The 22282-nt window shown below is 38.9% G+C and overlaps 1 protein-coding gene across 10 annotated transcripts in view; it reads right to left on the bottom strand.

The window, feature by feature from the left end:
• SIM1 (SIM bHLH transcription factor 1) overlaps positions 1 to 22282 on the bottom strand; it is a 96301-nt gene that overhangs the window by 10677 nt on the left and 63342 nt on the right. For all 10 annotated transcript variants that reach the window (XM_081530218.1, XM_081530210.1, XM_081530213.1 and 7 more), the window contains one exon: positions 21381 to 21549. In XM_081530218.1, the coding sequence (XP_081386344.1) occupies positions 21381 to 21549 (169 nt within the window). The remainder of the gene's footprint in view (positions 1 to 21380; positions 21550 to 22282) is intronic.

Genomic DNA, 22282 nt, shown 5'->3' with positions numbered 1-22282 from the left:
TGAAGAAAATTATCCTCAGAAAGAAAGAGCTCAATAAACGCCAAAATATGAATGCAAGTCAATATTTAGTAGCTCATAGCACTGGCCACAGGTAAGGAACTCAAAATCAAACAAAATCCAGAACTCCCAAACTCAACAATGAAACACTAAAAGGTGTAAAAGACATGAAGAGACATTTCACCCGGTAGATAGAGATGACAAATAATCACATGATGGAAAATTCAAACAACTAAGAAATATTACCACATACCTATTAGACTGGCTAAAATAAAAAAAAAAATAGTGACCATACCAAATGACAATACAAAGATGAAGGAAAACTGGCTCACTTATGCAATGCTTATGGAGAAGGCAATGGCACCCCACTCCAGTACTCTTGCCTGAAAAATCCCATGGACCAAGGAGCCTGGTAGGCTGCAGTCCATGGGGTCGCTAAGAGTAGGACACAACTGAGCGACTTCACTGTCACTTTTCATTTTCATGCATTGGAGAAGGAAATGGCAACCCACTCCGGTGTTCTTGCCTGGAGAATTCCAGGGACGGGGGAGCCTGGTGCACTGCCGTCTATGGGATCGCACAGAGTCAGACACGACTGAAGCGACTTAGCATTATGCAATGCTTATAGGAATGTAAAATGATATAGCCCCTCTGGAAAACAGCTTAGAAGTTTCTAAAAAGCCTAAATGTGCAACTGCTATATGCAAAACTGGACACTTTTTCCAGATAAATGAAAATTATATTCATTTAAAACTGATACATGAATGTTTATAGCAGCATTTTTTACCACTTCCAGGTCCTCTGTAACTGTTCTTTTTCTTTTTAAAATTATTTTTAATTGTGGTAAAATACACATAACATAAGAGATACCCCATGTCCAAGGGCAGAGAAGCCCTAGTAAGACAGTAGATGCAGGAGCAGTGGCTGTGCGGTGCTCAAGCGACTGTGAGGAGATACCCCAGGTCCAAAAACAAAGGAGAAGCCCCAGCAAGATGGTAGGAGGGGTGAAATCGCATTTAGAATCAAACCCCATTCCTGCCAGAAACGCTCAGAGGGCTCAAACAAACCTTGTGTGCACCAGGACCCAGAGACCCCACAGAGACTAAGACAGAACTATGTCCGAATGTCTCCTGTGGAGGTTCAGGTCAGAACTGCCACCGGGGCAGGGGATCTGGATGCAGCAGACCTGGGTACGGCATAAGCCCTCTTGGAGGAGGTCATCATTAACCCCACCGTAGAGCTGTCAGAACTTACACAGGACTGGGAAACAAACTCTTGGTGGGCACAAACAGAACCTTAGGTGCACCAGGACCCAGGAAAAGGAGCAGTGACCCCACAAGAGACTGACCCGGACTTGCCCATAAGTGTCCAGGAGTCTCCAGTGGAGGTGTGGGTTGGCAGCGGCCTGCTGCAGGGCTGGGGGCACTGAGTGTAGCAGTGCAAGTATGAGACCTTTTGAAGGAGGTCCCCATTATCTTCATTACCTCCACCATAGTTTGGCCCCAGGTAAATAACAGGGAGGGAACACAGCCTCACCCATTAAGAGAAAATTAAAGATTTACTGAACATGGCCCTGCCCATCAGAACAAGACCCAGGTTCCCCCTCAGTCAGTCTCTCCCATCAGGAAGCTTCCATAAGCCTCTTACCGTTCTCCATTGGAGGGCAGACAGACTGGAAACCACAATCACAGGAAACTAACCAAACTGATCACATGGACCACAGCTTTGTCTAACTCAATGAAACTATGAGCCATGCCATGTAGGGCCACCCAAGATGGATGGGTCATGGTGGACAGTTCTGACAAAATGTGGTCCACTGGAGAAGGGAATGGCAAACCACTTCAGTATTCTTGCCTTGAGAACCCCAGGAACAGTATGAAAAGGCAAAAAGACAGGACACTGAAAGATGAACTCCCCAGGTCAGTAGGTGCCCATGACACTACTGGAGATCAGTGGAGAAATAAATCCAGAAAGAATGAACAGACAGAGCCAAAGCAAAAACAACACCCAGCTGTGGGTGTGGTTGGTGATGGAAGTAAAGTCCGATGCTGTAAAGAGCAATGTTGCTTAGGAACCTGGAATGTTAGGTTCATGAATCAAGGAAAATTGGAAATGGTCAAATAGGAGATGGCAAGGGTGAACATACACATTTTAGGAATCAGTGAACTAAAATGGACTGGAATGGGTGAAGGTAACTCAGATGACCATTATATCTACTACTGTGGGCAAGAATCCCCTAGAAGAAATGGAGTAGCCATCATAGTCAACAAAAGAATCTGAAGTGCACTACTTGGATGCGATCTCAGAAACAACAGCATGATCTCTGTTTGTTTCCAAGGCAAACCATTCAATATCACAATAATCCAAGTCTATGCCCCAACCACTAACGCTGAAGAAGCTGAAGCTGAACAGTTCTATGAAGACCTACAAGACCTTCTAGACCCAAAAAAGATGTCCTTTTCATTGTAGGGGACTGGAATGCAAAAGTAGGAAGTCAAGAAACACCTGGAATAACAGGCAAATTTGGCCTTGGAGTACAGAATGAAGCAGGGCAAAGGCTAATAGAGTTTTGCCAAGAGATTGTACTGGTCATAGCAAACACCCTCTTCCAACAACACAAGGGAAGATTCTACACATGGACATCACTAGATGGTCAATACTGAAATCAAATTGATTATATTCTTTTCAGGCAAAGATGGACAAGCTCTATACAGTCAGCAAAAACAAGACTGAGAGCTGACTCTGGCATAGACCATGAACTCCTTATTGCCAAATTCAGACTTAAATTGAAAAAAGTAGGAAAAACCACCAGACCATTCAGGTAGGACCTAAATCAAATTCCTTACGATTATAGAGTGGAAGTGAGAAATAGATTCAGGGGATTAGATCTGATAGACAGAGTGCCTGAAGAACTATGGATGGAGGTTCACAACATTGTACAGGAGGCAAGGATCAAGAACATCCCCAAGGGAAAGAAATGCAAAAAGGCAAAATGGTTGTCTGAGTTGGCCTTACAAATAGCTATGAGAAGAAGAGAAGTGAAAAGCAAATGAGAAAAGGAAAGATATACCCATTTGAATGCAGAGTTCCAAAGAATAGCAAGGAGAGATAAGAAAGCATTCCTCAGTGATCAGTGCAAAGAAATAGAGGAAAACAATAGAATGGGAAAGACTAGAGATCTCTTCAAGAAAATTAGAGACACCAAGGGAACATTTCATGCAAAGATGGGCACAATAAAGGACAGAAATGGTAGGGACCTAACAGAAGCAGAAGAAATTAAGAAGAGGTGGCAAGAATACACAGAAGAACTATACAAAAAAGATCTTCATGACCCAGATAATAACAATGGGATGATCACCAACCTAGAGCCAGACATTCTGGAAAGTGAAGTCAAGTGGGTCTTAGGAAGCATCACTATGAACAAAGCTAGTGGAGGTGATGGAATTCCAGTTGAGCTATTTCAAATCCTAAAAGATGATCCTGTGAAAGTGCTGCACTCAATATGCCAGCAAATTTGGAAAACTCAGCAGTGGCCATGGGACTGGAAAAGGTCAGTTTTCATTCCATTCCCACAGAAAGGCAGTATCAAAGAATATGCAACTACTGCACAATTGCACTCATCTCACACACTAGTAAAGTAATGTCAAAATTCTCCAAGCCAGGCTTCAACAATACATGAACCATGAACTTCCAGATGTTCAAGCTGGATTTAGGAAAGGCAGAGGAACCAGAGATCAAATTGCCAACATCTGATGGATCATCGAAAAAGCAAGAGAGTTCCAGAAAAATATCTACTTCTGCTTTATTGACTATGCCAAAACCTTTGACTGTGTGGACCACAACAAACTCTGGAAATTCTTAAAAAGATGGGAACACCAGACCACCTGACCTGCCTCTTGAGAAATCTGTATGCAGGTTAGGAAGCAACAGTTAGAACTGGACATGGAACAACAGACTGGTTCCAAATAGGGAAAGAAGTACGTCAAGGCTATATATTGTCCCCCTGCTTATTTAACTTATATGCAGAGTACATCATGAGAAACGCTGTGCTGGATGAAGCACAAGCTGGAATCAATATTGCCAGGAGAAATATCAATAATCTCGGATATGCAGATGACACCACCCTTATGACAGAAAGCAAAGAAGAACTAAAGAGCCTCCTGATGAAAGTGAAAGAGGAGAGTGAAAAAGTTGGCTTAAGACTCAACATTCAGAAAACTAAGATCATGACATCTGGTCCCATCACTTCATGGGAAATAGATGGGGAAACAGTGGAAACAGTGACAGACTTTATTTTGGGGGGCTCCAAAATCACTGAAGATGGTGACTGCAGCCATGAAATGAAAAGACGCTTGCTCCTTGGAAGGAAAGTTATGACCAACCTAGACAGCATATTAAAAAGCAGAGACACTACTTTGCTGACAAAGGTCCATCTAGTCAAAGCTATGGTTTTTCCAGTAGTCATGTATGGATGTGAGAGTTGGCCTATACAGAAATTTGAGCACTGAAAAATTGATGCTTTTGAACTGTGGTGTTGGAGAAGATGCTTGAGAGTCCCTTGGACTGCAAGGAGATCCAATCAATCCTTCCTAAAGGAAATCAGTCCTGAATATTCATTGGAAGGACTGATGCTGAAGCTGAACCTCCAATACTTTGACCACCTGATGCGAAGAACTGACCCACTGGAAAAGACCCTGATGCTGGGAAGGGTTGAAGGCAGGAGGAGAAGGGGACAACAGAGGATGAGATGGTTAGATGGCAACACTGACTCAATGGACATGAGTTTGAGTAAACTCTGGGAGTTGGTGATGGACAGAGAGGCCTGGCGTGCTGCAGTCCATGGTGTTGACTGAACTGAACTGAACACATAACATAAAACTTTCAATCCTACCCATTTTTGTGTACAATTCAGTGACATTAAGTATATTCACATTCCTATGCAATCATCACCACCCATCTCAAAACCTTTATCTTGGAAAACTCTCTGCTCATTAAATAGTAACTCTTCATTCTCTCCAGTACCTGGAAACCACTAAGCTACTTTCTGTCTTTCTGATGTCTTCCTGCCAGAGGAACAACAAATGAGCCCCTTGCGTGCATGCATGCTCAGTCATGTCTTACTCTTAGCAACCCCATGGACTGTAGCCTGCCAGGCTCCTCTCTCCATGGAATTTTCCAGGGAAGAAAATTGGATTGGGTTGCCATTTCCTAAAAACTCCCAAACCCCTGGCTTGGTGTTGGGGTTTCCCAGAACCTAACCACTTCAGAAATCTTTCTGAAACTCCTATCTAATCATGTTATTCTCTTGCTTAAAAACATTCTTTTTTTCTTGTCTTTCTATCTATGCATCAAATAACTTGGTGATAACAGCTACATAAAGCCAAAGCCATAAGAGATACAAGGAGAAATACCCTAATAATAAGAGACTTAAATGCCACTTTCTGTATAAGGCAAATCCCTCCAAAATAAGGAAAGCTACAGAAGATGTAAAAAACAAAACAATAAATGCTATGGTTATATATCAGACTGTACACACTGATAATAAGGAATAAGCCTCAGCATCCATAATGAGCCATCAAAATTCATAAAATATTAGGTTATAAAAAAAATCTTAGGAAATTTGACTAAGTAGAAATATTATAAACAACACTCTCTGATTTCAATGAATAACAAATACAAATTAAGAACAATTAAAAAAGACTCCTTCCACCTAAAAAACAAAACTAACTCCTGGGGAAAATAGGCAAATAAAGTATAAACTACAGAATTTCTAGGAAAAGGATAATGAAAATACTACATATCTAGATTTATGGGATATATAGCTTTAGATACCTAATTCAGTAAAAGTGAGAGAATAAATATAAATTCAATTCTCTATTCAAAAGTTAGAAAAATAACAGAAGAAAAGAAAGCACAAGGAAAAATAGTCAAAAGACATAAACTGACTATTCATAAAAAGTATTAAAATAGCCTAAACATATGAAAAGATGTTTAACTTCTGAGTAAGATAAATGCAAATTAAAACAATGAAATACCATTTCTTTTTCTTTTTTTAATATTTATTTATTTGTCTGTGCCAGGTCTTAATTGAGGCATACAGAATCTTTGGGATCATGCAGCATGTGGAATCTTTAATTGTGGCATATGAAGTCTTAGTTGCAGCATGTGGGATCTAGTTCCCTGACCAGGGTCATACCTGGGGCCCCTGTCATTGGGAGCTCGGAATCTTAGTCACTGGACCACCAGGGAAGTCCCTGAGATACCATTTCTTAACAATCAGATTATCACACATTCAAAAGCTTGACAATACATTGCTTGGCAGAGTGTGGGCAAACAGGTACTCTGTCCCACCCACTGCTGATGGAAATGCAGACTGATAACAGCCTCTATGGAAGGGAATTTGGCAACAGTTAACAAAAACTGCAATTCCCCACTGCTAAGAAGCCACTACACCAAGCAATATATTGATACACTAAGTAATAAGGTGTAGGAAAAGAGGTATTATATATGGAACCTATTCTAAGCTGGTACAGAAAAAATAAAAAATGAAGGCAAATGGGAAAAGAGAAAGAGAATATGACAAAACAAATATGGCAAAATGTTAAGCTGTAGTGAACCTAGGTTTAGTAGGCAGAAATACTTTACTATCCTTGCAACTTTTCTTTATGTATGAAATCATTTCAAAGTTAAGATTTTGTGTTTCATTTTTGTTTGTTTTTTGGCCCCAACACGTGGCTTGCAGGATCTTAGTTCCTTGACCAGGGATTGAACCAGAGCCCCTGAAGTGAAAGAACTAAGTCCTAACCACTAGACTATCAGGGAATTTCCTCAACATAAGTATTTTAGAATAAGAAAATCCTATATAGCAAAATATTTCATTTTTATAGAATGATTAGAGACAAGGCCATTTGTTTCAAACTTTTTTTTCTGAAGAAATAGAGACATGCTCTGATAAAGCTATAATTTAATTAAATATCTTTGTTTTCATTACTGATGATTAATATTTTGTGCATAAAAATATTATTTTAAGTTATGAATTAGGGATTCCAGTAGAAACAGAGTTCAGATCTGAATCCAAATATGGGTGGACCCTGATCTACTATCATCCAACATGACTTGTTCTGAAGATCACCTCCTGTGGGCTTTGATTTTTCCATCTGCAGAACAGGAAGAGACTGACTGCATTATACCATTGCAGGGAAGATCAAGTAAATAACATGCATCGAAATACTCTTAAAATGCAAATGTTACAGATAAATATGTAACATGTAAAGCAGGGGTCCCGGCCAAGATCAATAGTGGTCCGTGGCCAGTTAGGAACCAGGCTGCACAACAGGAGGTGAGCGGCAGGCACAATAAATGTAATACACTTAAATCATTCTGAAACCATTCCTCACTCCACCCCGGGTCTGTGGAAAAACCGTCTTCCACGAAACTGGTCCTGGTGCCAAAACGATTGGGGACCTAAAGGTCCTTAATCAATGATTTTCTTTTCAGTAGACAAGAATAGTTATACCACAATCTTGTAAAAATGATTTTTTTCCCTAGATTGTATCATCTAGAGGTCATATTTTCAGTTCCATCCTATAAGCATGTCAGAGATAAAACACATAGGTTAAAGGATAAAGAAATCAACATCTCTTTTGGAGAAAACATCTCTTGTACACTGCTGGTGAGAATGTAAATAGGTACAGCCACTATGGAAAATCATATGGAGGTTCCTCAAAAAATGAAAAATAAAACTACCATATGATCCAGCAATTCCACTCCTGGGTATACATCTGGAAAAAATAAAAACTCTAATTTGAAGAGATACACCCCAGTGTTCATGGCAGTGTTATTTACAACAGTCAGGATATGGAAACAACCCAAGTGCCCATCAACTGATGACTGGTTTAAGAAGATATGGTGTATATTTACAATGCAATATTAGCCATAAAAAATAATGAAATATTGTCATTTGCAGCAACATGGGTGGACCTAGAAAATACCATACCAAGTGAAGTACGTCAGACAGAAAAAGACAAATATTATATGCTATCACCTATATGTGGAATCTAAAAAAATAATGCAAATGAATCTATACACAAAACAAAGACAGATTCACTGACATAGAAAACAAACTTGGGGTTGCCAAAGGGCAAAGGGAGGTGGGAGGGATAAATTAGGAGTATGAAATTAACAGATACAAACTACATAAAATAGATAAGAAATAAGGATTTACTGTAAGGCACAGGGAACTATATTCAATATCTTATAATAAACTATAATGGAAATAATCTGAAATATATATATGTATATATAACAATCACAGTTGCTATACATCTGAAACCAACACAATATTGTGAACCAACTATACTTCAGTATAAAAATTTTAAAAAAGAAATCAACATCCCAGCTGCAAAAAGAAATCAGGTGACTGGCCAATCACCTAAACATTATGGCCTTTTTTTCCAAATGCTCTGATTTTCAAGGTTCACATGCTCTTTGGTACCAACGATTCTTATCACTTAACTTTGACAGAAAGCCCACAGATCTGTTTCAAGGGTAGAGAGAGAGGATACTTATGATCGATTAGCCGGCACCTGTGGATGGTTCTCCCAGCAATTGTTGCTATCTAGACTATTTTCAGGTTAAAAAAAAAATCACATTTTAGAACCTATAGAATATCTGCTCTTCTTTTGAAAAGGTAATGACACTTTCTCCTCTGTTTAAAGATAAGAAACGGAATGATTCGATTCCCTGTTTTAATTAGATTTTATCAACAATGAAAAAAAAGTTCACTGAAACTAATTTTTGGTTAATTTTGCAGAAACCTCTGTTTTTCTTTCTTAGAAAATTTATTATTATGAATACTCTGCACCTTAATTTACCCCTATTTCTTGTTTAAAATTTAATTTTCAAAACAGGCTTTCATGTTGGTAAATTTAAAAAATGAGCCAGATGAAGGATGCCCTGGTTCTAATAAACTTGAAACCACATGTCACACACCAAAGGTGGGCTAACACTGACCAGCAAAGAGCTTGGATGCCTGCCAGCAATGGATGTCAGATGCCAGTCATAGCCTGCAGCTCTCCTCTGAGACTCAGGGCTTGTGAAAGAATCATTCCTTCTAGAAGAGACTGACACCTCATCCAGTTAAAAATCTGAGCCATCAGCTGGGGTTTTACATGCATTCAATGGAAACTATTTACAACAATTCATTCTATGATTCATTCTGATATTTACTGAATATCTAATATTGGCAAGACAGTATGCCAAGTAATTTGAGAAATACAGATCCATCTTCAAGGTGTTCATATTAGAAGCAGTATAAATAATGCACAAGACATAACTTTAATACAAGTTCAAAAATGGCAAAGGCTGAACAAAGAGAAGAGCAATATAGTTAAGGAGTTCAAAGAAGGGAGCTCTTATTCTCTATTAACACTGTAGCTACTTGGGAAGGGAAAACGAACTTATGACTAAGAGGCAGTTTACCATATGATTTGCATATGCTAACTAATACCCATCACACAACAACCCATCACACTACCTTTATCAAATACTTGTTTCACTCTGGTCACTGTACTGAGATCCCACAGACATTATCTTATTAAATGCTCACAACATCTTTAAAGTATCATTAATCCCTTTACTGATGGAACAAATGAAGCAAAAACAAAAAACCTAAACTGCCCAAGTTCACATGAGTATGATATTTAACAGGAGAAATGCAATTCCAGAACCTTTGCTCTTTCCAGAATCCTGGACTCGTCTAGACTTAGGTACCTAGCTAACAAAAACAGCAGTGTTCCACCCTCTATGCAGCAGTAATGGATCCCAGGTCCCCAAGCATGTTCTTACAAAGGGAGCTTTCTCCAACTTCTACATTCCAGTTGGCCATCTCCACACAGCCTCAGTGACATCCTCTTAGTACTGAAGTGCTCTTCCACAACAGTTACTGCACAGATATTCCCCTTTTGATAGGTCATGAGAGTCTTTCCTGCCTCAACAGCATGTTCCAGACAGGTGCTCTGCATTCATCTGGATGTGGCAGCAACAAGGCAACTCAGGAGAAATGCCAGATGGTCCAACGATAGAGGTTATCATTATCTATTTTTATTTTGGCAGCTCACTGAGGTTTTTTTTTTATATAATTTTTAGCTGTAAAATATATAGAGAGACTCTCTTATGGTAAAGCCCTGTTTTCCATGAAAAACTTTCACTCTATCAGGCATGAACAGCTTTCCTCTTGATTTGTGTCTGAACCATGAGAAAAAAAACATCACAGATGCAGACTGCATTGTACTAAGAACATATGCATGCTTTTAAATCACTTTTATCTTACTTTTTACTAATGTAACCCTGAAACATAAAATATGTCCTTCTTTTTTTCATTCACTGTTATGGGAAGAACAGATGGTAAGAGGGTTAGATTAAAGTAATACAGCATGTCCATTAAAATAGCCCCCACTGCTGGGGGTGCTTCCCTCAAACAGGAGTTGTGTTTGCTATGAAGAACGGCTTTGGTTTATACACGTTGGAAATTGCCGGGGGTTTTGTCAAGGATAAACATAAGCATAAGAGAAAAGCTAATGTCAAAATCAAATGCATTTTAAGATGACGATTATGCAAGTTATTTTGCTAATCTGGAGGGCTGACTGAAAACATTTGCCTGTGAAAATGTAACTGAATAGCAGTCAAATAATAAAGTCCATTTCTAACATGAAAAACTTTATTACCTAGAAATAGTAAATAAATGAAACTGCTAAGAAGATATCAAGTAGACATTATTTGTTTCATTCCTGTACTCCTATTAATGGTAGGTAGAAATTTTTGCTTTTACTTCATGTGTAATTTATTGTCTAATTAATCAACAGCAAGAATAATTCTGGAATGATTATACATTAAAAAAGGCTAAATATATAACGATTTCTACATAAGTCTCACACATGTTTAGCATTGGAAAAGCACCCTCATGAAATTTTAAATGAAATTCTGTTTAATTACATACAACTTCAAAAGAGTTAAGCTTAAGGAAACCTTCAAGGAAAATTAGAGAATCCATTTTAAAAGAAAAAAATGTCAATCTTGAGTCACATTCCAGAGTCAAGGATGATTCCACTAGAGGAATTACACAACAAATATTTCTGCTTAAGCTATAAATAATTAGAAAGCAAATACTGATTCAAAATTTAATCATTAAACATTTTAAATACTTAGGCCATTTCTCCCTTCATTTTAGAAAATGGTATAAATCATCATCTTCAATCAGATGAAGATGATAGTTTTAAAGAATGGGTTCACAAGATTTTTCATTCATTATTTTTATGATCTGCTTAACTCATAGTATATAACCTGTTGTTTTTTGTGACATATTTAGCTTTAATCCACATTTTAGTTATTTTTAGTTCAAAGAATATTCTGGTGAGAAATCTTTCATACCTGTAAGTTTCTGATAAATTTCATGAAGTAGAAATATGGGAAGTTTTTTAATGTGCCTCAAATGTGGTTTGAAATGTCATAGGCCTTCTCTTAATCCACCCCCCACAGTTACAAAAATGTCGCTGGGATCTGGTTCAGTCATTTTTCTCACAGAAAAGTAAGTACAGTCGACATCTCATTAGCTGTCAGGGTGACGTGCAGCTGGAACCAGCACTCGGAACCAGAGGCCGGGTTTCCTCCAGCGTAATTCTGTAAGGAATCCCCTAGACGGTTCCATATGGAGAGAGCTGTTCCCAACCATGAAATCCACAGTCCACATCCGTCTATAAATCCACAGGTAAAGTCCCAAAGGCTTGCAGGTATCTTCACTGCACTGAAGATTTTAAACAGGTAATAAACATTTAATTAGGCTCTTTAATGTCCTGGCACACACAGCTGTAAATGATCAAGGAGATCTCAACTTGGCATTGATAATACAGAAGTGGCTCTAGACCATTGGATAAATCCTGGGTTTCCAGGGCCAGTAGCACTAGTTTTAATGGTAATCTTCTTCCCTGATGGGCTTTGAGCAGGAGCCAGAACTACTTGCATCTTTTCACTGATACTGTGACTCACTCTCTGATTTTTCACATATAAGTGGCAGATTAGATGGGCTTGAATTAGATGGGTACAGGTGGTGCCACCTGCTCCAACCCCTTATTGCAGCTTTGTCTGGCCTTCCATTGGTTTATTCTGAGTCTCGACAAAGGACGGCTGCCCAAGCTGCTCTTGGCACTGTCCTAGACTTGGGCCAACAGATTATTGGCAGGCATATCACTGGCCTTCTGTCTGCTGAAAGAGGAGATCTATCAGACTTGTAACTTTGTGAAAAGAAACAAAAGCTCAAAGGCCCTCTACCGAGGTAATCAATTTCAAACTGGTGTCTGTAAATGGAAGGATGAATCTGCCTTTTCATCTTCTAAGTCAAGTACAATAAGGAAAATAATAAGGAAAACTAAAAGAGCACAAACTGTTAAATAATATACATCCAGACTTTGACCTTCCAAGAAAACACTGCAATTCAATGTGCCATAATGTACTTAAAGAGGTTTCCTAAAAATCTGTGAAGGATGGATGAGTTAAGGAAATCTAAATTTCTTAGCAAAGATATTCAAATTCTACTTAACTCTACAAATTTCCCATTATGAGTGGGTCAGATCCCACCAAAAACTGTCAAGTAAGGCATTGCTCTCTTGAATTTGACTATTTGGTTTTAATAAAATTTGATTTGATAGGTTTTCTTAAAATAAATTTCCCTGGGCATATTTTGATGGTGGATTCAGCCATCCCCCTGCTTCGCCTCTGTTCAGCTGTGGGGCAGAATCACAAATTCCAGCCATCATTTCCATTAAGCCAGAAGCAGAGGCTTTCCATTTGATTTAGCACAGCTGCTTTGCCCACTGCCCAACTTCTTTTTTGACACTAACTCTCCCCTAGATCCAAACCATCCTATGTTATGAAAGAGAGATGTGTTTAACATGAATTATGCCTTATAGCCAGGGATCTGCAGGGATGAGAGGTGGGCTGCAGCTGTGCTTTGGGGGGCTGGGTAGGATTTAAGAAGCTCAACAGGAAAGGTGTCCTTAGGCGAGTACACAGCTAGAGTGGAGAATTGATGTGGGGCTAGAGGCGGCTGACAGATGCAAAGATGTAGCCAGGACCAGGTTGTAGAGATTGGACTTCATACTATAACCAACACAGAGCCTCTTTAGGTTTTTAAATAGAGCCTGGGGGGTAGGGGGTGAGCAGTGGGTACACGATGAAAAGGGTATTTCAGGAAGCTTACTCTGGCAGAAATGATCAGAGACCAAAAGAATAATAGGAGGCTGATGAAGTAGTCTAAATGTGATGTGTTCTGAAGAGCCCGGAACTGGACAAAGACAGTGGGCATGGGATAGAGGAGGAGCTTAGAGTCAGGAAAGATCATGAGGGAACATGACCTGCACAAGGCCTTTTGTGTCCAGAGGTCAAAAACCAAACCAAACAAAGAAACCAAAATTTTAAGAGACTTTTCCCTTTCTTATGGAAGACAACTATAAAGATACAGTACCATAAATGCACTTAGATTATTAAAAGACTAAGAGAGTTATCTAGAAAGTATCTACTGATCATGGGAATTGGACCCTGGAACTAGGGCTGAGCCCATAAATAAAGACAGGTTTCTGAGATGGAAGGCAGAGCCAAACAGCATTGCTTCTGCAGTAAGTCCCCTACATATGAACAAGTTCTGTTCCGAGAGTACGGTTATAAGTCCAATTTGTTTGTAAGTCCAACAAAGTTAGCCCAGGTACCCAACTAACACAATTGGCCATATAGTACTCTACTGTAATATGTTCATAATACTTTTCACACAAATAATAAAAAACAAACAACAATAAAGAAAAAACTTTTTTACTCTTTCGGTACAGTACCTTGAAAAGTACCAGCTACATCACTGCTGCTTTTATGCTTGCTTCTGGACATCCTGGGCTTGAAATAAAGGTACTGTACTACTGTACTCTATACAGTACTGTACAGTAAAGTACACAAAAGCACAACCACCTCTAGAGGATGCACGCATGTGACAATGTGCATGAACTAACTCATGTGATCGGACATGTGAACACACGTTCTCACTTTTGAAAGTTCACAACTTGAAGGTTTACATGTAGCGGACTTACTGTATAGATACCTCAGGGCAATGATTTTGTAATCAAAACACACACATACTGTATAGATACCTCAGGGCAATGATTTTGTAATCAAAACACACACATACACACAGAGAGTAAATATCAGTTGTCACTTCTCTCTGTGGTTGCACTGCAGATGACAGTGGAGACATGGAGACTAGAAAACCCACTTCACGACAGGATGTAGATGGTTCTCTGCCCTAGAACGTGAGCAAGAAAACACTGGTTCAAAGTTTTGCTCTTGAAAGAGCTTCTAGATTCTACCACATTTAATTCTTCCTCAGCAGGAAGGTGTTTGATTTGTACTTCAAGATTTTGCATTTGTGAAAGCATCCTTAGTTTTCTTTTCATGTGTATCTTTTGCTTCTTTACATAGGTTATAAATTCCATAGTAGAGGAATATTTTCCCTCCTTGGGGTTTTTAATGTCTCTATAGGCAACCAACAAAGTATCCACCTTCTTCTTAAAGTCTTTACTTATCTATTCATTCATTTCATTAACATCCAGTGAGTGAATATGTGGAGGACACACAGATGCTGGGTCAAGGTGGGGGGCAGGTATGAAATAGACACGGTTACTACTTTCAAAGATATTATAGTCCGAAAGAGAAGCTCTTACATTTCCAGAAGAAAGTAGAAGACAGATTATCATAAATAGAGGCACAAAGGAGAAAGTTATATTTCATGAAAGAGGTAGCATTCAGTCCTTAGACGATAAGCAGAATTTTGAAAACTAGAGGCAATGCAAGCAGAAATAAATGTATAAGCACAAGCATGGAGGCAGGAAAGGACAAGGCATTCATTCAGCAAAGAGGGAGCAAAGAAGTCTGGCTGGATCACAGGGTTCAGGTAATTTAGGACTCAATTATAGGTGACCTTGAGTGACAGCTAGGACTGTGGCAATTCTCCAAACACTTACATGATCAGTGGTCCTTTAAGGTCAATCTGAGAAGCAGGAAAGACTGAAAATGAAAATTTTCCAAAGTGGACAGAAAATTAAGATGAGCTCCAATCCTCCAGCGTGACAGAGCTCCTAGGACACATGCAGTGGGAGAAGAAGGATAAATGGGTAAGGGGTGAAAGCACAACTGGAGGTGGAGAGTGAGTCTGGTCTTTGATGGGGCACCCAAGGGGTTTAGGGACTTATTAACTGTCAATCTGCAGCCCCACTGCAAACCTTGCAAACAGAAATAATTTTTTTTTCTTTTTTAGTATTTATTTATTTATTTGGCTTTGCTGGATCTTAGTTGGGGCATGCAGGATATAGTTCCCTGACCTGGGATCGAACCTGTGCCCTTTGCATTGGGAGGACTGAGTCTTAGCCCCTAGACCACCATGGAAGTCCCAAAACAGAAATAAATTTGAACTTGCTGGAAACACCCCAAGGTATGAAGGTCTCTAGGCCTAGAGGCTATTGTCAGCCTCCAACTCCCACCTCCAATTCACTGCTGGAAGGGCAGGGGAGCCCCCAAGACACCATCAGAGCTTCACCACTGCCAACGATGCCTTTATCTCATACATGCTACACTGTGTTTAAATTTTTCGTTTACATTTTTATCTCCCCCACTGAATCTGTAAGCCTTCTGGGGAAAGGGCTATATACCCAGGTCATCTCAGCCCTCCTCTGTTTATTTATCCACCTATCTTATCAACTTCACTCATCTATCAATTCCTTTACCTACTCACTCAATACGTTTTAAGGGCTTTGGGGTGCCCAAAGCAATCTGGTTATCAAGTGCAAAATCTCCTGTCCTCAAGGACCTTAAAGTCCCCATTTACTGCCTCCAAATTTTCTTCCTTTCATCTTCTAATAATAATCTCCTGATATTTCTATAGAAGAGGCGATATCTGAAGTTCAGACACAACCAGAAAACATAAAAAGCCTGTACAGTATAAGAATTTCAGAGAAGATAACCTCATTTTTTTTTTGAAAAGATGTATTACAGGTTTTGTTGTTAATGGTCAAGGATTACATGTTTTCATGTAACATATAAAACATGAAATGAAGGGCTATCTATCCTAGTATTGATAAAAGTATTGATACTATGTGTAAGGGAAATTCTGGTCCTTCTTTTCTCTGTAGCTTCAAAAGTCAGCATAGGAGTCACCGGTGTATTTTTTTGAGGCCAGAAAGAACCTTTGCAAGAATAGAGCTTCTACCTTCACCGAAAGGAAGCCAGATTGCTGACAGTGAAAATTAAGAGGGTTTTGTGGGATTATTTAAGGTAACAGATGTGGAGTTAAACCTGCAGGTGTTACAGTGTATCTGTAATAAGAGATTAAATACTTTCAGATTTCAGAAGCATACATAGTTTTATGCACTGTTATTTCAGAATTATATAGTGTATTGCTTATTACTGACTAGGGAGAAAGCAAGAGGAGGGCAGAATGAGGCAATAAAACGGGAGGGCACACACTGTCTCTAATAAATGTAACAACTATAAACACGCCAAGAGGGAAAGTTTCAAAGGAAACTAGAATCCGCAGGCAATTTATTCATGATTGACGTGGCTACACTATGTCAAGATAACTCCCAACTGTATTGGAGTAGCCATGACTAGTTCCTTCAAAATAGATGGAAGAGACTCTAGCAATTGCTAGAGGTAAGGTCTGAAAAATAAATTCCATAAACTCAATATTTTTAATTCATCAGAACTGTGAAAAAAAATAAGTTGCTATATTCATGAATATAAACCCAGTAACAATAAAATACAACTTTCATATTGCTAAGATAGCTTTATAGCAGCACAGTAGCTACCTGCAGAATCTTTGGGAGTTATCTATAATATTTCTTACAACAAATCTTTCAAAACCATCCAAAACAATTTTGACCTCTCTTGTCCCAAGTAATACATAGAGGTACAAAGGTGATTGAGTCATTCATTAAGTGACTATAATATAATCAAGTCCAAAATCATTCCCAAGGGCATCTCATACCAAGTGGGGACCTGAAAGTTCATCTACTACTGCAAAGTAAGTAGTGACAGTGAATTACAATTTGTGCATGTCTCACATCTTTAAATAAGGGTGCCTAAATAATTCCAAAAAGCAGTGGTGCTGTTTGCTATTCATCAAATGTCTGTTAGAAATTTACAGATATGTCTAATACATAATAGAGCAAAGAGCTTAATAAATAATATTGGTAGCATCATTACATCATTTTCATAACTAATAAAAAGCACAAGATGTTACCTTATGAGCTCAATTTTTTTTTTTTTGCTCTGGAAACAGCCTCTTGAAAAATCTGATGAGAATTTGCATACTAAAAATATGTAAACATGGAAATAATAAAAAGTAAAAGATTGTATTTTTGAGAGAGGAAGAAACATTTAAAATTAAATACTATGAAAATCTTGATCATTTTGTAAATAAAAATAAATTTATTGTGCATCTATTGATATATAAAGGAAAATTCAGTACATGTCACTAAATACAATATGTAAGCTTTAAAATACAATTTTAGAGACTTCCCTGGTGGTCCAGTAGTTAAAATCTGCCTTCCAGTGCAGGGGACAAGGGTTCAATCCCTAGTCCAGGAACTAAGATCCCACAAGCCACGGGGTAACTAAGTCATCGCACTACAACTAGAGAGCCTATGCTCCACAACAAAGACCCAGTGCAACCAAATATATATAATTTCAAAAATAAATCTATAATGATCAAAATATATCTACAATGAGAAGAGGTACAAGCAGTCAAGGATAAATATAATTTTTTTTAATTTATTTATTTTAGTTGGGGGCTAATTACTTTACAATATTGTAGTGGTTTTTGCCATACATTGACATGAATCAGCCATGGGTTTACATGTGTTCCCCATCCTGAACCCCCCTCCCACCTCCTTCCCCATCCCATCCCTCTGGGTCATCCCACTGCCCCAGCCCTGAGCATTTGTCTCATGCATTGAACCTGGAATGGTGTTCTGTTTCACATATGATAATATACATGTTTCAATGCTATTCTCCCAGAAGGATAAAAATAATTTTATGCTTCCTTCCTCTACAGTGCTTTTCACTTCAGTTGAGAACTTTAGCTCAGACCCCCCCTAGACTCACCCCAGGACTATTAAAATGAGCCTCCCAAGTAGTCTGCCTTGCTTCAGCCACCTTAATGCTTCATTTCCAGTTCACAACCTTTACTGGTTTTCCATACAACAAAATCCAAATGCCTTGGCCTAGCAGATATTTGGCACCAATCAATGAATGTTTCCAAACATACAACCCCTTGTCCTTAACCACAGGGACCCACTCTCCCCCACTTCACCCCCAGTCACACTCAGGGTATTCCTGCATCTCTTCAGAATCTTGGTCTTTCTGAAGTGTCCTCTCCTTTCCCTTATGTGCATATTACCTGAATTCTACCCCCAGAGCTAGAGCAACAACCCTCCCCAGGCATATAGACTGACATCTCTCTTAAAGCCTTTTGTATACATCCACCTCTCTATGCTCCTCATTCTAGTTCATAACTTATCATTCCAACTGTACTGGAACACTTAAGGGCATTTCTTGTACCACTTTTTTATAGTCTAGCATCTTCTACTCAACCACTATCCCCATTCATCCCAATGGCCGGCATAGCATCTCTCTAATGTACGCACTCAGCTAGCACTGGCTGAACCAACACATAATAACAATAATGCAAGAAAGTTGAAAACTAAGTATTCTTCAATAATATAAGAGCAATTTGGACCAAATAAGACTTTTGAGAAGCTGAATTATTTTCTTTTATTTAAAATTTCTGAGGATGTAGAATTCCAGATGGTAGTACTGAGTTGTGTCCCTTCAGCAGAAATGGATGAGTTTGCCCTGGATATCATGCTTTTCCACTGTGTCCCCCAGAGGACCCACTGTTTACCCTAGGACAATTGTCCTAAGACAATTCACTGCAAAGGCTGTTCCCTTTTCTGTCTACAAGCATGGCTCCTTGAAATCAAAGACTGTGTTCCGTTTCTGATCTCTAGATATCAGTAGTCCATGTACTAGGAACTCAGTCAGTGATTGACCTAGCACCATCATTATCTAAAGCAAACGCAATTAAAGAATAACCTTTACTAGGTGCATAAATGTTAAGTAAACTTAATTCATGACTGAGATTTCAAATGAGACACAGGGCCAAAATTCTAAGGACTGCATTTATCTAAGAATTAACACAAGAATGAACATTTTAAAAAGTCAAGAGAAACTCTATGTGAACATAGGTGTGTGCACGTGAATGATTTTTATGCATCATAGTACACTTCTAGAAGAAACCACCATTTTGGAGAGGGAAAAAGGGGAAATAGTGGGTGATTTTCTACTTTCCACTCTTCTGTATTGCTTTAAAAAAAAAACTATGAAACAACTACAATTTCAAATTAACTCCTCCTCACATGAACCCAAGGAGCAGTCTAATGGCAGTTAAAACATTTTTTTTTTAATGTGTAGATAGTCTAACATTGTGTGCTAAGTCGCTAAAGTCATGTCTGACTCTTTGCCACCCTATGGACAGCAGCCCTCCAGGCTTCTCTGTCTATGGGATTCTCCAGGCAAGAATACTGGAGTGAGTTGCCAGTCCCTCCTCCAGAGGATCTTTCTGACCCAAGTAACAAACCTGTATCTCTTATGTCTCCTGCATTGGCAGGTGGATTCCATTGCCACCTGGGAAGCCCTAGTCCAACATTAGTGTAAACTAAAGAAATTTTAGACTTAAGAGCTGAGGAGAAAGAAAATGTAGACGGTGAGGTTTTGGAAGCTCAGTGGGGATATTTGGGTTTTGTAGCTTTATTTCTGTGTAACAATGGACAAATTCCTTCTTAACTCAGTATTTCCTAATTTAAATTTTTCTTTCATCTATGTGTCCAGCACTCCTATCCATATAAGGATAAAATTACCCAAAGGAGTAATTCATTCTTCCAAGTAATAAAAAGAGGCAGTAAAACTCTTTTCCCAAGGTATGAGATAGTAATAAATAAAGCTTCTCAGATGCTCAATAAAAAGAAGCAACTCCTCCTCCACAGTAACTTGAACTAAAATGCACTTTATACATAAAGTGCTCAGTCTTCATAACAGAATGTTTACATTGAAAAATGTCCAGGCATCATGCATCTACTCCTCTTTATGCTTTGTTAGGGTAAAGAAACCTGGTCTTGGTGGGAGATTTGAAACCACATGACAGCAGTCCCCTGGGACATAGATCTTCTCATCTTCGCATACCAAGCTAAAATAATCAAGCAAATAGTAGCTTCTCAGTGACCATGAGCTCAATGAATGAAATTCCTCAAACAGTACATACTTGTTGATGTTAACAGAATTAAAAGTGCTCTGATAAGTAAGGAAATAATAGTTTCTGGATTCGCTAGATTGCCATTTTTACTTTAAAAAATTAAAAACACAAATGATAAAGACCACCTTGATGAAATATCTCCGAATCCTGGTTGATTTTCTACCAGCCCAGGAATCATCTCTTGAATTACCATAATGAACTCCAGGAATTGGGACATTTAAAGAAAAGGATGGTCACAGGGTACCAGGAGTGAAAAATCCTCAGTTCTGTCCTACTTCCTTCAGGCCAGGAGGGAGTTGTGCCTACATTTGACATGGACAAGTTTCTATATCACAGATGCTGATAAGGAAAAACATTATTTTCTTCCTTCTGAGCATCAGGACTTGTCTTTGTACCTTGCGGTGTTTCTGGAATACCTCCTCTGGGTCTCATCAGCTCACCACCTTGCAAAGATGAGAAGAGGGCTGCTTTTTCTACCATTCCTGCCATCTGGAAGACCCTCTTTGTTTCATTCCTCCCCATAAACAGTCCATCTGTGCTCAAATCTCATGGTGAATTGTACCCTTGATCTTTTGCCTCCACCTCTTAATTTATCCTTCGACTTCAGTTCCTGTCCTAAGATTCCATTTTTCTACATCAAACTCTTGTTTTCCATATTTTTCTATGCTTGCCCCATCCTTCTGGTTAATTGTTGTTGAGGAAAAAACTCAGGACCATTCTCCTTGAAAATACAGTTATGGTTTTGACTGCAATGAAGCCTCTCACAACCTTCATATAAAAGCAGTAAACCACAAGACCACTTCAAATTTTTACTAGCACAGTTATTTTAAAGAAAGAAGATATTTTTAGAAAGCTTTCCAGATTTATAGAAGTTTTAAATGTATTAAAGCCAGATAATTAATTCCAAACAGCTTCAATACTTCCTCCACCGCGAGACCAAACCAAGTCACAGAAAAAGAAAACTGCCACATGGCAGTGCACCTACCTGAGGGTATGGGGAAGTCCTGGATTTGGACTTTGAGCTGGAGAGCCTGGACTTGGCCCCCTTCCTGCTGTCAGTCAGGGCAGGAGTGGAGCTGCCTGCATAGGAGAAGGCTGGTTTGGAGGCTGCGATCTGATCCAGGGAGAGCTGCAGCCCTTTGTATTCCGTGTCCCTGCAGGGTGGGAAGACACAGCCCTTAATTGGCCACCACAGGAGACAGATACACATATTCTCTTACTGGAAATGGCAGTCATTCATATTTGAAGAGGAATCAAGTGAAAGTTAGCCATATAACTGGTTTCCACAAACACCTTGATTATTTTGGAAGTACCTAACATTTAACAACTGTCTGTGAATGTAGCTGCCAAATTCTATGATATGCTCATGAAGATGCCTTGATTAAAATATACATTGTTCATTATTTTTATATAGTAGAAAATAAATCTAGAATTCCAATTCTCTGAGCTTTTGTGTCCCTGCTGGTGAGTTATGGATTATAAATTCTAAAGATTTTCTATTTGTGGGATGAGCTCAGCAAAAAACTGACCAACTGATGCTGTCTGATCATTGACCAAAAAAATGTCTTTTATCAGCTGTTCCTTGATCAGTCATCCTGGGTAAACATTCCAAATACCCGTATGGCTAGCAAACTAGGGTATCCAGGCTAACTAGTTAAAAATCCTTCTTCAACAGGCTGACTAATTCAGTTACCTGAGGGTATACTTTCCCACCAGTTCTTTCTACTCCTTTATTCAGAAAGTGTTTATTAAGCTCCTAAAATATACCAGACTTTGTGCTATATGGAGATGAAAGGATAAATAAGGCATGTAGAGCCCCCTACCCTTGTGCAGATTACAATCTCTTGAGGAGAAGAAACAATAAAGAAATAAACATAATGAATGCAG

Source organism: Giraffa tippelskirchi, chromosome 9 (assembly GCF_054371585.1).
Source record: "Giraffa tippelskirchi isolate mGirTip1 chromosome 9, T2T-mGirTip1v1.2.pri, whole genome shotgun sequence".
In the NCBI taxonomy this organism is placed as follows: Eukaryota; Metazoa; Chordata; class Mammalia; order Artiodactyla; family Giraffidae; genus Giraffa; species Giraffa tippelskirchi.
Note: the sequence above shows the minus strand (reverse complement) of the source record. Positions and strands in the feature narration are given on the sequence as shown.